The 18515-nt window shown below is 40.2% G+C and overlaps 1 protein-coding gene and 1 long non-coding RNA gene across 3 annotated transcripts in view; both read left to right on the top strand.

The window, feature by feature from the left end:
* The window catches only part of Cdkal1 (CDKAL1 threonylcarbamoyladenosine tRNA methylthiotransferase), a 525008-nt gene that overhangs the window by 8688 nt on the left and 497805 nt on the right, over positions 1-18515 (top strand). For both annotated transcript variants that reach the window (XM_048428030.3, XM_085699329.2), the window contains one exon: positions 2064-2176. In XM_048428030.3, coding sequence (XP_048283987.3) covers positions 2064-2176 — 113 coding nt within the window. The remainder of the gene's footprint in view (positions 1-2063; positions 2177-18515) is intronic.
* LOC125396203 (uncharacterized) lies at positions 4132-17373 on the top strand. The gene is made up of 2 exons (XR_007230746.3): positions 4132-4219; positions 15932-17373. It is a non-coding gene; the product is annotated as an uncharacterized LOC125396203 (long non-coding RNA).

Genomic DNA, 18515 nt, shown 5'->3' with positions numbered 1-18515 from the left:
ATTGATTTGGCTAGGCTGGGCTGGCTGGTGTGCTCCAGTGATTCTCCTGTCTTCTCCCCTGACAACCATTGGGCTTACAGACGCCTGCTGTTTTGCCTGACTTTTTTCTGGGTGCTGGGAGGCCAAACTCAGGTCCTCATCCTTGCAGGGCAGCACGTTAATGCCTTCACCATCTCTGCAGCCCTTACCTCTTCTCTGGGTATTATTGCTGCCACTGCTATTTTCCGTGCAACCATTTATGTGTTGAAGATCTTCACATCAGTAGGTATGGTTAGTAGGAATTAAATCTACAATCTAGAGAAAAACTGTTTTTGAGGCAAGATCTCTTGTAGCTTGGTCTGGTGACGGCCCTGAACTTTATGTCCTCCTACTTTTCTTTCCTGAGTGCAGGGATTACAGGTGTGTGCCACCTGGCATGAAAGGCATTCTTTATTTGTATTTAGAATTATTTAAAGTTACATTTTATTTATTTATCATGTTTGAGTGTGTACAAATACACGACTGAAGCATGTGAGTGAGGGTGTGAGGTCAACTTGGAGTTAGTTCTCTTTCTCTAATGTGTATCTGGGTCAAATTCAGGTCAAATTCAGGTCATCTGGTGGCAGATACCTTTACTTGTTGAATCTTTCTTCTGGGTCCAAAAGGACATTATTTATTTTACCATTTTATTTTTTCCCTTCTAATTAAAATGTCTTTTTTTTCTCCACATAATATATTATGATTATTGTTTCCCCTCCCTCTACTCCGCCCAGTTTCTTCCCACCTCCCCTCCCATCTGTCTCTCATTAGAAAACAGACTTCTAAGGGATGATAATAATAAAATAAAATGTAGTAAGATAAAACAAAAAGATGCTGATCTATGAGTACAACAGAATGCCATTAGTAATCATTTTGTTGCTACATTTTTTTTTTTTATTAAGTAGAACAGTAGTATTGGTTTACACTAGGTCCCTGACCTATCTATTTTCCGATTCTTGGTCACCCGAGCAGTGCAGGGGATATGGGTCCCGTCTCATGGAGTGGGCCTTAAATCCAAGCAGATATTAGTTGGTTTCTCTCACAAAACTTGTGCTACTGTTGCACTAGTGTATCACCATTGTAGACTGAAGTTTGTAGCTGGGTTAGTGTTTGCATATTCCTTTAGTAGCATGCGAGTACCTTCTAGGATGTGAGCCCTAGTCAGTAGGGTACAGGCAGGGTAAGCACCAGCTCTACTTCTCTATGGTCAGTGAGTTGTGTAGGTGAGTTCAGCAAGGGGGCCTTACTATAGGCTTGTGGAGAGCAATCTATAGTACTCTAGTCTGGGCAACTAACAGCTTGGGTTGTTTGGAGGTTCCCATGGGATCCCTTTGGCCAACAGTTTCAATCCCAGTATTATAATTTGCTGACAAGAGATGCAAAAGGACATTTCTTAAATGCAGAGATTCTTCTTGTGATTCTGTAGTTATTTTATCTAGATTTTCATTTTTAAACATTTTGCTTATTACTACTGTATCTTTGTATAATGTGTATAAGTGTGTCTTAGTTAGGGTTTCTGTTGCTGTGAGAAAATATTGGGACCAAAAGGCATCTTGGGGAGGAAAAGTTTATTGGGCTTCCATTTCCACGTCACTGGTCATCACTGAACGAGAACAGCCAGATCTTATGGAGGCATTTCTTCAGTTGAGGTTCCCTTCTTTCAGACGACTCTAGCTATGTCAAGTTGATAAGACTAGAAGACTAGTCAGCACAAAGTGTGCCTGTGAGTGCCATGGTGAACCTGTGAGGTCAGAGAACAACTCCGTGGGGAAGTTCTCTCCTTCCGCTTTCACCTGGTTTCCAGGGATCGAGCTCTAGTTGCCAGGCTTGTGCAGCAGCGCCTTTGTTCACGGAGCCAGCTCATTGTCCTTTGATTTTAGAGTTTTGTTGTAACAGCAGAATTTAAATTAAATTGATGATTTTGTATCTAACTTATAAATTGATTCTAGTGTGTTTTTGTGTAATGTGCCCTGAAGTCATCTAGTGGCTTTTATTTTAAAAATCACATAAAGATACTTACTTTGTTTTAATTGATTACTTAACAGCACTATTCCAGGCATACAGAAAATTTGGATTCGAACATGGGGCTGCTCACATAATAATTCAGATGGAGAATACATGGCTGGACAGCTGGCTGCCTATGGCTATAAAATTACAGGTAATGAGACTGGTCCATAATGTATTTTATTGATTCAATTTCAGAGTTGCAGATTTTGGAGACAGGTAGTCTAGTCTTAGCAATTTAATGGTATTTTAGAGTAACTTAATGATTTGAAGGTAGGACTCTAATAGCTACTATATATTATTAGATAAGCTGGTTATCATATTTTTGCTTTTCATTTTTGTTTGCTTACTTATATTACATTTTATTTTGTGTGTGTATATGTGTGTGCATATGTGTGTGCACACATGTGCACTGGTACACATCTGGAGGCCAGGGGACAGTTGCAGGAGGGGATTCCATCTCTTTTCCTGTGTGTCACCCTATATGATGTCAGGCTTGATGACAGGTGCCCTTATCCACTGAGCCATCTCACCTGCCCTGGTATTATATTTTAGAGTAACCTTAAAATCTTTTGTATTTTGAAATGAAAAGTTATAGAAAGTTCACGTAAGTCCTTTACCCAGCCTCTGATATGAACATGATACATGACTATACTTTAATAGGTAAGCCAGAATATTATCACCTTTGTGATTCTGCTGTTGAAACTGTGTATCTGGTTTGACTTGTTCAGCTTTTCCCTATTTTCCTGTTTCTGTTTCGGGGTCTGTTCCAGGGTCCACTTTGCATCTAATTGTTATCTTGCGTTAGTGTTCGAGTTTGTGTCAGTTCTCTCTGGCTTTGTATTTCTGAAGAAACTGGTGGTTTGTCAGATCACCCTGTCTTAGTTCTTTTCTGTTGTGATAAAACACCCTGACTAAGGCAACTAAGGCAAATGGTTCCAGTGAATTAGGTGGAACACTGGGTGGTAGCAGGTGGCTAGAACCATTCTAACACTGGCCATAGCCTAATCTCTTATGTCCTAATCTCTAATGGAAAATGACCTCACTCCATTCCTGGGCCTAGTTCCAGAGCCTGCGTGCCTTGCCTTGGACATTCTACTCTCCTATGCTTGCCCAAATTTATGTAAGTAGGAACCATAACAGTGTCCTTGGTGAGGTTGGGAACCTTCAAAGTCTTCAACTGGAGCCTCACCTTGTTTGCATGCTTCTTGTGAAGGGGTCTAGAGCCCAGTGAGACAGATGGGACTTTGAGCCACCACATGTAAACTTGGAACACCTCTGGATTGTAGACGGCTTTAGAAGTTTTCTCCTGTGGTGGAATACCTTTATGGGTCAGGTGCCTTGCCGTCTTGAGTCCCTCACAACCAATTACTTACCAGCAGACTGGATTATAAGTAACCATGATCAAGGCAACTTATAAAAGTTTAATTGAGCATATTGTTCCAGAGGTTAAAGTCCATAATGGAGCAAAGGCGTGGCAGTAGCAGCAACTGGGAGCTCTTGTCTCAAATGCAGGAGGTTGAGAGAGCGTACTGGGGAGGGTGGGAGGCTTTTGAAATCTCAAGCCTGTCCCCAGTTAAAAATGCATTTTCAGAATTAACTACTTTATATTTGATATTAAGTCTTAGTATAATTTAGCTTGAGCTTGCTTAATATGTTCTGATGGTGTAGTTTAATAAGAAGGCAGCCTTTCAGGAAATTATACCTGACTTCTGTAAGTCAGTTAAGTACCGACTTCTGTGGTGATAGTAAATATCCACTCTATTTTAATTTACAGTTTAATCCATTGGCAGTTTGAAATGGTCCAATGAAAGTAGTCTCTATATAGCATAACCGTCCTATATGTTTAAATAAGAATCTTAACTTTTTGAGCATGGTGGTCTTGTAATTCCAGCTCTTTGGAGACAGAGGTAGGAGGATCGCCTGAGTTCAAGGTCAGCCTGGTCTATTATAGCAGAATATTCAGGCCACCTGGGGCTAGTTGGTAAGACTTTATTACAAAACAAGACTAAACAAAGCAGTTTACTCTTTAGTATACAGATTTAATTTGAATTTCTTTAAAAAGTTACATCTGTTTATTTTGTGTGTATGCATTCTAGGACACTCATGCAGAGGCCAGAGGAAAGTTTCTGGTAGTCAGCTCTCTCTCTGCACAGTGTGGAAGCTGGAGCTGGAGCTCAGGTTCCCTGGCTCACTGGTACGCTCGTCTACTCACTGAGCCTTCATTTTCATTTCTTATGTGGGAATATCTTAAAAGGGAGAACTAAAAAATATTTGAAAATGAAATTTATTTTCTTAATAATGTAGTATATTACTTGTAACATGAGGGCCGACTTGTCGAGGTTTCTGTCCCACCTGGTACCCCACAGCCGGCAACTCCCAAGGAAAATCACACACAAGACTCCATAAGATTATAAACTGATTGGCCCATTAGCTCAGGTTTCTTGTTAACTTATAACTATAACTTATATAACTTATAACTTATAACTCTGTTATAGGTTATATTAACCCATTATTCTCATCTATGTCAGCCATATGGCTTGGTACCTTTTTTCAGCTGGACAGGTTACATCCTGCCTCTTCGGTGGTCTGCGCAGGAATGGCAGAGGGAGCTTCCTCCTTCCTAGCCTTCTCCTATTCTCATTGCCCTGCCTCTACTTTCTGTCTGGTTGCCTGGCCAATCAGCGTTTTATTAAAATACATGATGACAGAATACAGACAATTCTCCCGCACCATTTCTCTCTCTCTCTCTTTTTTTTTTTAAACAAAGGAAAATACCCATAGTCCATTTGTTGAGAATGTGGGCGTAGTATTTCAGGCTACTTCCTGCTGGTTGGGGGCGCTGATAATCTTATGGGGACCTAAAGAAAATTTAGAGTTATAATCAAGTCCTGACTGGAGTATCCTGTGAGGCCTGATCATCTCAGGCAACATCTTGAATCCATTCTGGATGTAGAATTCAGACATCTGGGCCATCTGTTTCTACCGGAGATTTCTCAGATGGTCTTCCTTGTTCAAACTGGATTTTGCTTAACTCAGAATGAATCCACAGCCTCTCATTTTCTGTGGAAACAAAAGCAAAATCTCTTCTCCAAAGTATCATACCTTTTGATTTCAATTTTGAAGCCAAGGTATTTTCAAAATACCTATCTTGGGTTAGTTCAGCAGCATTTATGAACAAATATCTTTTAGCAGCTGTTGCTCCTTCCTCAGCATTCAAACAATTCAAAGATAGCATAGCAACATACAGTATCAAGATTTTCTGTGTATTTTCCATATTTATGCAGTTTTATTTTAATCTCTATTTCTTTTATTTTTACTTTTACTTTTTGAGACAGGTTCTCCGTACATCTTTGTCCTGGAATAACTCTGTAGACCAGGCTGTCCTTGAACTCACAGAGATCCTCCTGTCTCTGCCTCCCCAGTGCTGGGATTAAAGGTGTATGCCACCACACCTTAAACTCACAGAGATCCATCTGTCTCTGCTTCCCAGGCATTGGCATTAAAGGTGTGTCCTACCACACCTTGAAGTCACAGAGGTCAATCTACCTCTGCCCCTTGAAGTCACAGAGGTCAATCTGCCTCTGCCTCCCAGGCATTGGGATTAAAGGTGTGTACCACCACACCCAACTACTCTCTTTCTTTTTACTTTTAGAACTTTAACTTTGATCCTGCATATATTTTTAACACACTGTAAACCATTAAGAGGTTTTCTTTGTCTTTGTATCTCTCTTTACTGTATATCTCTCTTTTTCTGACCACATGAGCCTTTAATTTACTAAGCAATATGGAGAGCCGTGGCTTTCACGGCTAGATCCAGCCCATTCCTTAGCTTTCCAGACTCATGACTGAGGTACTGGCTACAGCCATTTTTCTTGCCAAAACTCTATGGCGTTTCAAGGTCCTTGCCAGCAAGCAAGCTGCAGCATTCTGCTCACAGACCACACTCAGTCAGACTGCCTGCCTGCAAGAGTCAGAGTTTGTCCTGGCAGGACAGCCCAGAAAGCCGGCATTTTAAAACAACAGTGCAGCTTTTTTCCTGCTATGGCTGAAACCCGAAAACCACGCGTTCAGCTTTTCACCAACACCGTTTAAGTGTTTTGTGGCAGGACCTCTTAATGAGCTACAAAGTTTTGCAGCTAAAGCCGAGTCACGAAGCCTCTCTTAGATGGGAGCATTTGCTTGCCTCTAGCAAGCAGAGCAGACCCGAGAAATTGCTGCTACCAAGAAAACATGCTTTACTCTATTCTTTCCCAAACTTTCTCAAGCTTTCTGTGGATTCAGTTATCCACATCTGGGTGCCATATGTAACATGACGGGGCCGGCTTGTTGGGGTTTCTGTCCCGCCCGGTACCCTACAACCCGCAAGCCCCAAAGGAAATTACACACAGGACTCCTTAAGATTATAAATTGATTGGCCCATTAGCTCAGTCTTCTTATTAACTAATTCTTACATCTTACGGTAACCCATAATTCTACTCTGTGTTAGCCATATGGCTTGGTACCTTTTTCAGCTGTCAACTTACATGTTGCATCTTTGGTGGTCTGGGCAGGAATGGCAGAGGGAGCTTCCTGCTTCCCAGAATACTCCCAGTCTCTTTGCTCCACCCCTACTTCCTGTTTGGCTTTCCCGCCTATACTGCCTGCCTGGCCAATCAGTGTTTTATTAAAATATGATTGACAGAATACAGACAATTCTCCTGCATCAATTACTGATATACTTGTATTAATTCCATGTGTTTACATCCTATACACCGTTCATTGTCCTCACTTCAGCATGACTTGAATGCTGTAGACTGTACGTACAATCACTTACTGTCTCAAAATCACGTAGAAATGTGGTTTGAATTCCTCTGTTCCAAGAACACATTATAGGAGATTTCTATAGGCTGAGCTTTTCCCCTGGTAAGGTTCTGATTATTGTTTCTAAATTATTTCTTTTGGAGATCTTGCTAAATTATTTTCAGTGTCTTCATTTATAGTAAGTCGTCATGGTTTCACACAGGAAGTGTTAGAAGCAAGTGACCTGATGTGCCAAGCAAAGCTGCTTTAGTTAACACTAGGCATCTTATCTTTTTCCCCTTCCTTACTCTACAGCACAGACTGGCCTTAAACTCTCAGAGATACTCTTGCCTCATGGGTATATTTCTGTTTGCTTTAATTGGTTCTGGGAACACTTTAAAAATATTTGCTTAAAAAGTACATCCAAGGATCACGTTACTGATTAGAAGATTATTAAAAAAAATCAAAAAGTGAAATTTTTGTGTTTGAATTGAGGTTGACTGAAGTAATACCTGTTACACAAAGTTACTTAAAAACAGTGGCAACAGCAAATGTTGCCTGCTTGCTTATATATATTAAGACGCAGAGTAAGCTGGATGTGGTGATGCTTGCCTTTAATCCCAGTGCTCCTAAGAGGGGAATTTTTGTAAATGTTGGAAAGAGGCTGATGAATCTTTGTGAGTTCTAGGCCAATCTGGTATAAATAGCGAGGTCTAGCACAGTCAGGGCTATGTGGAGAAACTTTTCCACAAGCAAGCAAGCAAGCAAGCAAGCAAGCAAGCAAGCAATCAAGCAAATACCAGAGAATAGATTGATTGTATGAAAATCTGTAAAAGCAGTTGACTTCAACTACTATGTGCCATGGAATGAAAAATGTGACGTATGTTCCTTCTGGTTAGGCTAGTTCTAAGTGTCGGGGCTTTTACACACGTGTTTTAGGAAGGGGCAATGAACTGCTGAAAAGCTTAGTGCATGAAGATATTTCCGTGTGATTATGAAGTAACAGATGAATGAACTGGCACGAGCTGCTGCGTGCTTTACTGTAAGATTGAGACTGGAGAAGGAAGACACACAGAAGCATGGAGACACAAGCAGAAGGAAGCCAGCTCGTGTGCAGCAGAGCCCACATTGCGATTCAGGCAGATCTGCACAGCCTTATGTCTTTGCCTCATGCTGTGTGGTCTCCTGGAGTCAGTGTTTTAACAGCCATTCAGTATGGAAATCTACTATTAATAGTAGCTTTTGCTAGAGTAGTTTTTGTTGTCTACAACTTAAAAAATTAAAAAAAATTCCCTCTTAGAAGTCTTTATGTGTGACCCTCATGAGAAGTTTTTCATTTTTGAGAGGGAGAGAGAAAGGGCCATTGGTACACTGGCAATGCTTTTCACTGTGGAGTTGAAAGTTGGAGGTCTTTTACTGTGGTTAGCCTTGTCAACTAAGAGCTGCTTGTGGCCAATTTCTACTTTCTTAATTATAAGTAGAGTTCATAGAAACACGAAAAAAAGTTTTGGTTTTTGAATCCTTGATTTGTTGATGAAATTCAGTGGAAGCCTGTTGTGGTGGTATGTGCTCATCATCCTAGCACTTGGGAGGCAGAGGCAGGTAGATCTCTATTTAATTGAGGCCAGCCAGAGCTACATAGCAAGGTTCTGTCTCAAAAACAACCCAAAACAATAACAATAAAAGAAATTCAATGTAAAAAATACTATTACTTTTTCTTTGTGCGGGTCACTTGCTAACTTTTCTTAGCTATCTCTTTTCATTATCTCATTATTTACATTTTATAGTGTAGTGCAGTTTATAAAATATTCATTTTTTTCTGATACTAATATTACATAGTTTATAACCAATGACTTTAATAATCTAAGCTTTAAAAATATTTAAACTATCCTGACTTTAGATTTCTGACTTTGTATAGACTGTATACACTAGTGATGAATTCTTTTTTTTTTTTTTTTTGTCTTTTGAGATAAGATTTTGCTGTAGCTTTGGAGCCTATCCTGGAATTAGCTTTTGTAGACCAGGCTGGCCTCGAACTCACAGAGATCTGCCTGCCTCTGCCTCCCAAGTGCTGGGATTAAAGGCGTGCACCACCAACGCCTGGCAGTGATGAATATTTTTAATGAAGTATTCAGTTATGTGTTGAGTAGTGTATTTAACAAAAACCATTTACTCAAGGTTCTTTGCAGAGATTTTTCTGTAGCTAGAGGTAATGCCTTGAGAAACATAGAAGTCGATCTGGAATGAGAGTGCAAATGATTTACATTATGATTGTGAGCAGACTGTGTGTAAAGCCAGGGGTGACCATCACTTTATTGCTAGAGTTGGGTCTTAGCACTATTCTAAGGCTCAGATATTAGCCAAAGGAATGGTCCTCGAATGAGAAGCAGAGGTATTCATACATTAAGATAGGAACTGTATGGAACCAGAGAGATAGCTTAGTAGTTAAGAGCACTAGCTACTTTTGTAGAAAACCCGGGTCGGTTTCCAGTACCCACAGTGCTTCACAACTGTCTGTAACTCTAGTTCTGGAGAATCTGTTGCCCTTTTCTGACCTCCAGCAGCACTGCATGTACACAGTGCACAGACATATATTCAGTCAAAACACCCATACATATAAAATAAAATGAATAAAATATAAATAGTCACTTTAGGGCGCTGGAGAGATGGGCCGTAGGTTAAGCGCTCGCTCTTACTGTTCTTGCAGAGAACTTGAGTTCATTTCCTATTACCAATATGGGTGGTTCACAACCATGTCTAACTATAGTTTCAGGGGATCCAGTATCCTCTTCTTACTTCTGCTGTCAGTATAGTGCATAGACCTACTTCTGTACAAAACACAAAATTATTAAGTCTTAAAAACTATTTCTATAACTTGCCAATCCACTTTCCTCTTCTGATGACTGGAAATTATCGTATCTTAGGTTATTTGCATGGACTGATATTATTATTCAGAAGTGTTCTGTTTTGCCGGCCATGTTTTGTCACTGCTAAGGTAGAAAGTTGAAAGTCTTATTCAAAGCTGCCTTTGTGTGATGCTGCTGTAGCACGGGGACAGTGAAGTGGTCAGCCATTTTAGGAGGTGTCCCCAGGAGAAGGGAAGGGAAACACAGCTGTGGTAAGATGGCCATGGCCACTATCACTGAGTTGTCTCCGGCACTCACCCGTGAAGGATGGAGCTAGCAGTAGTCTTAGCCAGGTTTGGAGCTTACCCTTGATTTTCCCAGATAACAAAAATGAAACAGGTAACAATATTGAGATTTGGGGTCAGGGGGAGAGAGAGAGAGAGAGAGAGAGAGACAGAGAGAGAGACAGAGACAGAGACAGAGACAGAGACAGACAGACAGAGGCAGGGAGTTTGGAGATACCTAAATGTAAAAGGAGACTCCTCGTACATGGTGTTGCAGTGTGTGATAAACAGTGGGTTTGAAGACGTCTGCGCACGCTCCCTTTGTTTTACAGGTGAAAGGGATGAGGGAACCAAATGCTTGGATTCCTGGAATCATTACTCTGAGTCAGGAAACACGGTGGAGGCTAAGCAGGACTTGAGTCAGGGGCCTTTGGATTTAAAAAGGTAGATGGAAAGGGGCAACAGTCAGAAATGTGTTGGTTTAGGTTGCAGAATATGAACAGTATTATAGAAGATCAGAATACATTGCCTCCCTATTTTGTAAGGAAAAGTAATTTTTTTCTTGTTTTTAACTGAAAATAGATTTTTAAAAATGCTATGTATTGTGATTGTTACCTCTCTCCCAGCTCCACCCCAGATCCTCCTCACTTTCCCACTCATGCAAATCCCTGCCTTTTCTCTCATTAGTATACTAAGAGGCACCAAAAAAATAATAAAATAAAATTAAGTAAAGTAAAAACAAATAAAAACAGAGCCAAAGAAAAAGCCCAAGAAACATAAAGATGCAGAGACACACACATTCACATACACAGAAATCCCATAAAAACACAAAATGGGAAATCACAATATATATGCCAGGAACTGTAAGGTTAAAAAAAAAAAGCTCTGAAAAAAACATTATATACAGTGAACCTCCATAAATGCCATTGTATATGTTTTGTGTTGACCATCTACCGCTGGGAATGGGGCCTGGCCTTAAGAGTGGTTTGTATACCTAGCAAGACGCCGTTAGATCAAACTAAGTTTTCCTGTGTGAGCAGTTATCAATTGGAGATAGCTTCTGAGCTATGGATGTGGGCTTGTGTCTACTCTGTTCTCAGTGCTGGGACCCCATCTGGCTTAGACCTGTGCAGACCCTGTGCATGTTGCCACAGTGTCTGAGTTCACATGTTCATCTTACTGTGTCTAAAGGTCTTTTTTCCTTGATGTTTTCCATCTCTGACTCTTACAATCTTTCTGCCTCTTGTGCAGGGTTCCCTGAGCCCTGAGGGGAGGGAACTGATGGAGACACCGCATTTAGGATTGAATGTTTCAAGGTCTCTCACTGTCTGTACATTGTCCAGGTTTGTGGATCTCTATTTAGTCTCATCTACTGCAAGAGAACGCTTCTCTGATGGTGGTGGAGCAAGACACTGATCTATGGGGATAGCAGAGTGTCATGAAAAGTCATTTTATTGTTATGTTTCTTTGGTTTTCTCCTAGGTCCCTGGTCTATCTAGTCTCAACCTCTTGGCCACATGAGCAGTATCAGGGATGGGTTCCAACTCATGGAGCAGGCCTAAATCCAATTAGATATGAGGTGGTTTGTCATACAAGCCTTGTGCCACAATTGCACTAACACATCTTGCATGCAGGTCACCACTGTAGCTCAGAGAGTTTGTAGCTGGGTTGGTGTTTACCTTTCTCCTTTGGTAGTGTGCAGAGTTCCTTCCAGTACCATGACTATTTCGTCACTAGAGGAGAAGGCTCTAGGTAGGCACCAGCTGTACTTTTCCATGTTTAGTGAGTTGTGTAGTTGTTGTCTTCAGGGATAGGGCCTTACCATCAGTTTGAGGAGAGTAGTCAATAGCTTGGGTTGTTTGGGGGTTCCCAAGGGGTCCCTTTGGCCAATAACTTGGTTAAATGTACACCACAGAATATATTTTTTAAAAAAGTGAAAAATTGCAGTGAACAGATTTAAAGTCCTAAATAAAACTAAAAATTTTAGTGAAAGTCAGTATACAAACGAGAGAGAGAGAGAGAGAGAGAGACAGACAGAGGCAGAGACAGAGAGAGAGACAGAGAGAGAGACAGAGAGAGACAGAGAGGCAGAGAGAGAGAGAGAATATGTGTGTTAATAATGACTCTATCATTTGGAAGGGTGAGGACCAATGTAATTGAAAAACCATTTCTATAGTAGGGTCTTACAGTACTGCAATTGAAAGACCATTTATATATATAATTAATTTCCAGAGGCTATGAACAGCAGAGCTCTCTGTGACCTCGGGGATCAGTGTGTCTTAGAGAAGGGTTAGCACTGTTGTGTCACCAGAGCTGGAGCTGGGTGGATACACTTTGTAAAGACAACACTGTGGTAAAGGCACTGTACAGTCTCATTGGACACCTTACATATAATTTACACTAGATTTGACTATAAGTTATAGCTATAAGATCTTGCAAGAAAGTTGTGTTTATTTTAAGGAGTCCAAGAAGTGAGAAATGAAAAAAATAGCTTCTTACAAGGAGTTATGCTTTATATTATGAAAACAATGAGGGTTCTCTACTCACAATTTTATAATCTGTGATGTCTGTGTTAAGTATTTGGTTGAAATTTTGTAATTCTTGTGTTGAGGAGAGAACTCACTCATTTGGTACAGTGCTTGTGCACGAGGGACCAAAATTCAGCCCTGGAATCTACTTAAAATACACAAACAAAACCAAAACCCTCCAAAACATCCAGTGAGGTGCTATGCTTTTGTAACCCTAGCCCTGGGGAGGCTGCCTCAGGCCAACCAGCCTTGCCTACCTGGTGAATTTTAGGCTGGTGAGAGACTCTTTCCAGAAGCTGGACAGCACTAAGTAAACCACACCCGGCTTTGTCTTCTTGCGCCTATGTGCATGCTTGCATGTTTGCATGAGTGTCTGTGCACATGTGTGTTTGCATACACATTCATACATGCACATATCCACACACAAATGTTTTGTAGTACCTTATTGGACTATAATTATGTTTAGAAGGATGTTTAAGTATAACGTAGTATACAATGGTATGGTATAAAGTGGAGTACATAATGAATTTTTGTGACTCTTTGAAATGACTGGGAGCACAGACTTAGGTTGTGCTTGGATTTGAACTTATGGCCTCTGGAGTGCTAGGTTGACACTTCTTACAGAACTATATCCTCAGCTAATTTTTGTGATTTCTTCCTTAGTTTTTGTTTCTTCTTCATACAGAGAGCACAGAAACATTTAATTTCTTCTATTTATTTTTTTGTCTTACTGACTCAGAAATTTCTCCATGTTTGTCCTCTTATGAAACACCCAAACTACCCGTGTTTGAACTAACAGCATGCTTAGTGGCTCTGATTTTGTCCTATATTTTGTTATCTGTACAAATTAGTGTAGCTCTTTCCCCCTTTATACTCTAAACAATATTTTCCTTATGTTCAAATAACCTTGAATGACTGATTAGAATCTTCTCTCTGTTTTAAAGGAGTAAATGAAATGTAGTTCACACCTGTGAATTCCCAAGTACTTGATTCTGTGTCTTCATTTTGCAGAAGAAGCTCATCTTATGTCTTAAATGAATGCTCACTAACGGTTGACACCCCCATGCTAGTGAAATCATCTTGATAAAGACTGACAACCCGCTTTCCCAATTTTCCCACTGTTAAAATTGTGGTAACTGTCACATTCTCCTGTTTCTCTTTATGAACCTGAAGATTGTTCTTCATCTGGCTAACCTTTGGCCTGACCTTTGAGCTTCCTTGAACTTCAGCTATTCACGTGACTAGAATAGCCAGCCCATGCTGTTTTCATGAATAAACTCGAGTGAGCGCTGTGCTGTCAGGAGACCCAGTCCTTAAAAGATTTCTGGCCTTCTGCTACACTGTGTTCTTTATACGGTATTTTAGAGTTTTTTTTTTTTGAGACAAATGAACACAATTTCAGAAAGCTAATACCCATTTAATATTTTAACCATTCAGATTATGCTTGGAGGTTTTCTGCAGTTCTATGAAATAATTTATTTAGAAATAGCCTGTGTTTAAATTATCGTTTTTCTGCTTAGGAAAATAAGTAGATGAGAAATTACCATGAAAGCTTCACTTAAAAACATACTTAAAAATTTTAACTTTTTGCATTGCCTTCTTTAATTTTAGGACTAAGAACCTCAGCAACGTCCACTAGCTTTTTTTGGCTTCAGATTTAAGAGGATTTGCATTACAGATGTGTTTTTAGCTCTTGAGCAGCAGATGGCAGTATTGCATCGTGTGCTCACTTAGTGGTGGCGTTATGACCCCTGAATGTGAATTTCATGCTACAAATGATCATCTAATAAAATGATTAGAAGTCATTAAGTTACCTAACATTTAATTTTTCTCTCTTTTTTAAAAATATTTTTGACAGTATTTATATAAGAACTTGGCAAATTGACCTTTTCAGAGGCAGTGTGAGCTCATGTTAATGTGTGATAACCCGGACATGGGCTGAGATCCTCTACTGGTCTTGGTCGCTCTCACTGCTTCTCCTAGAGTCTGGTTGTGGTCATCGTCTGTAGAAATATATTAAGGTGGGATTTTTTTAATCTGAGAAGAGTGCTTGTTACCTTATTACTCTATTACTTTCACACTTGTGTCACAGATCCCTTGGGGCCCTCATTATCCCTCAGACCTGCTTATGTGCTACAGCAGTCAGGCCTAAGAAACGGGGAGCAGAATGAGCTAAACGTCACCCTTTTCATTCCCTCACTCCCTCACAACCCATCGACACGGGGTTGATGGCTGATTTTCGAGGCTCAGAAGTTTGGTACAGTTTTATATACATTCTTTGGTGTGATTATGTTTACAACATCTTAAGAGCTTTTCTTGGTTGGAATTGTGCCTCAGCATCCTCTTCACTCGCCGAGGCGCCCTGCTCTCTAGGCCGCGGTTCCATGGCACTGCTGCTGTTCAGCTTCTTTCTGCTTTGCGGAAACATTGACTCTTGCCCTGGTCCCACCTGAGGGTGATTTGCCCAGTCTTCCTTTGGTGAAGTCTTCCCATCTTACACAGCGTGGACATTTCAAAGACACCATTGTTCAGTGAGTCAGAGCAGCAGTTCCTAGCTCTCAACACTGTCATACTCTAAAACCCCGTGCTACCTTCCAGTAGCCTAATAGCTGAACAAATGGCACTATCTGTGTCAGTGTCCTTGGTGGGAATACTAGAATATTCTCATTCATTCTCTCTCTCTCTCTCTCTCTCTCTCTCCCTCTCTTTTGAGGCAGAGTTTCACTGTATAGCCCAGGTTCACTTGAAATGCATCATGTAGGCCAGGCTAGCCCTAAACTTATGGTGATCCTCCTGTGTTAGTCTCCCAAGTGCTGGGACTGGAAGTGATCCTCGGCCTCTGGCTGAGTAGGATTAAATAGACCAGAATAATCAATGTTTCTGTGTGTTTGAATTAGCAGCACAGAGTACCACTCACAAAACAAGGATATTTTTTAATGTTCATTATATATGAGTTAGTGATCTAGTCAAACTTACTTTTGAATGTGATGAATGGAATGCTTGTTTTCCAACTTTAAGACAGTGAGGAGTGAAGTGTATTTTAACAGTTGACTCAATGGTGTATGTGCACGAGAAGCCCTGGAGCTTTCAGTAGAGTCCTCTTTAGCTGACTGTCAAGTCCAGTCAGCTTAGTCTTGACATGTCTGAGATAAGAGCCACACGCCATCACTCTTCCTGACATGGACACTTACAAATGGTATTGAATCAGAAATCCAGTTTAATCCATTCTTATTAAATTGGAAGCAGTAATTGCTTTCTATTTAATGGGATGGAATTGACTGTAGCAATTTTGATGGACCTTTAAACATGATAAAATATGGTTAGCTATATTCCTGTTGGTTTGTGTGTGTTCCTGTGTGTTCATCCTTGTGTTCAAAAGTTGAATTATTTGCACTGGTTGGTGAAAGGTGTAGTAGAAAAGTGGGGCTAAGAATGGCATTTTCTCATTTTCCCCCTTTTTATTCCTCAGGGACTAAAACAGAAATAAATCTAAGGGCCTTCAGAATGGAATTTTCACTCACCACTCAGAAATAGGGGAAGGCGATTGTCTCTAGCGAAGACCTGGTGGGCGCAGAGCGGCCCCGAGAGGTGAAGGAGAGCTTTGGGAGTCACATCCTTCCAGCAGCTAGGCTTTTCTTTAGAGATCTCCAAGTCTCCATTTCCACATCTGCTTCTGTGCTTGTAGCTGTGTGTTCTGTGAAATGGCGATGCTATGGACTGAAGATGTTCTGAATTATTTAATAGTCACTGTTGGGAGTGTAGTGCTCAATATATATATTTATTTATATCATTAGAAATGGACATGCTTTTCTGTATCTCCGTTTCTGCAGTTGCGGTGTTGGGTCTGACCTGGGCCTTTGTTCATGGCAGCCCCCGTGTCCCCAGCTCCAGAGCAGCACTCAACCAACCCTTTGGGCTCTGACTTTGTTCCTTTTGTGTTTTCAGTCACTGTCTTGCTACCTTATAAGGCTGCTCCGTTATGATAGCCTTTTAGTTGTGCTTTAAAAATTCATTCTCTGAAGAACCATTTGCTGATGGCAATTTGAATAAAATTTATCGTAATGAGTGATTCAATTGTAATATTTTTTTCTTTCCATTTGAGAGCTGAATTGTTAGTTAGCTTATTGAAATGAAGGAAATGAGAGACTGTTCTAGAGTAATATGTTCTGATTTCATAAAACTTTGGGAATTTATTGAAGAATATCAACCCAAAAGACAGTGAAAGTGTACATAGACTGACCGCCTCAATTGAAGACTCAAGCCCTTGAGTGGGAGTGTTCGAAGGTGGTCATCCGCAGTTCACTGGTAGCGTCTTGTGACTTAGGCGAGGTGTAAGACAGGTGTGCATTGAATTAATGGACGTTGAGATTCCCCTCCACCCACTAATGGAGAGACCATTTGTGGTTTTTAGTTGTGAGTCTCACTCCCCGTTCTTATATATGTATGGAAGAACTGTCTTGGATACAAGTTTTAATATTTTTAAATGTAAATATCTTTCTGATGCAGTTAGTGTTTGTATGGTCATGTAATAATTTAAGCGTAAGCACCATTTCCTTGGCACATGTATAATAAGTAACACTGTAAAAACAATAAAACTATTTCTCAAAATTGTGTATAGAGATGTGCATTGCTTATAACAGGGTTCTTATGATTATATGGTTATATAATTTTAATGAATTAATTTGGGAATTTGAAAACTAGTATGCTGATTCAGCAATGAGTGGCTCAGGGACTTATGGGTCTCAGTCATTAAAGTTTTCTCTGCTACTTTAAGGGAGGAGTCCAACCAATGGAACTGAAGTCCAGACCAACAGGAGCTTCTGCAATACATTTAAATACCTAAAAATTTAAATACTTACATGTAAAGATACATAGTTGATGTATTGATTAAATGTAACTTATGTAAGTTAACAGCTGGTAGCTTGATTTGCCTCCTCTGTTGTGCTTGTGTTCATTCAGGACGTTTTGTTCACCTTTGCGCAGTTCCAAAAATCCCCAAAAGATGGCACTATTGACCTGTGTTAGCATTTTCATTTGCCTTTTTTGATGAAAAAAAAGTGTTGGATGTCTTATCTGCAAATGTCTTAAATTGAGGTTATATTTTTTTACATTTAATTTTCTGTTTTGTAAATGGATCCTTAATTCATGTAAGGCTTGCAGGGACCAGATTTCATTTTTATTTTGAAATGGTTTGGAAATTCGGTTATTTAACAATCATGTTGTAGACATAAACTATATAATCCAATATAATTAATGATAAAACCTTGTCTTAATGTGACAGCTAATGTTTCATGGGAAGCATAGTTGCTGTTGTATAGCCAAAACCATTAATTTTTTGAAGTCTCTCAAACAGTCGAGTGATTAAAACATAGCAGACATAAATAAACAGTTTGTGTGGCTTTCAGGTCACACCACTCTGGCTTATCCATTTTGGAAAGTCATTTTATATTAACAGCACTTTTGAAAATTTAGCAAAACCTTTCACTGTTTCTGTGTCCTCTGGCAGTAATGTGATAGAAGGAGATCTATGAATAGCTTTTCAAGGTGAGAAATACAAAATTAGACAGCGCGCCTCTGACTTGATGGTAGGCTTCTTTAAACAGCAGTGTGGTTGAATCCATCACCATGCAGGTGAACACCTTCTGACTGAGGAGTCAGTATCTTGAAAAAAGAATTATTTTTAAATTGTGTGTGTGTGTGTGTGAGAGAGAGAGAGAGTGAGTGTGTGTGAGTGTGTGTGTGCACGAGTGTGCAGGTGACTGCAGATGCCAGAAGCACCAGATAGCCTAGAGCTGGAATTGGAGGCAGTTGTGAGCCTGCCTGGTGCAAGTGCTGGGAACGTAACCCAGGTTCTCTGCAAGAGCAGAATGTGCTCTTAGATGCTGCGTTGTTTCTCCAGCCCTGATAACTCACATGCGACCCAAGTGTGATTATACAGGTGGGATGATCTTATGTCCAGTCTTATGTCTGCGGTTCTGTTCAGCTTGTACAAAGCCAGGGATTTGTACTGGAAGTAAGAAAGCATGGACTACTTACTCTGCTTTTTTATGAGA

This window comes from Myodes glareolus, chromosome 14, assembly GCF_982192425.1.
Source record: "Myodes glareolus chromosome 14, mMyoGla1.1, whole genome shotgun sequence".
NCBI lineage: Eukaryota > Metazoa > Chordata > Mammalia > Rodentia > Cricetidae > Myodes > Myodes glareolus.
This window is presented reverse-complemented; position numbering and strand designations above follow the sequence as displayed.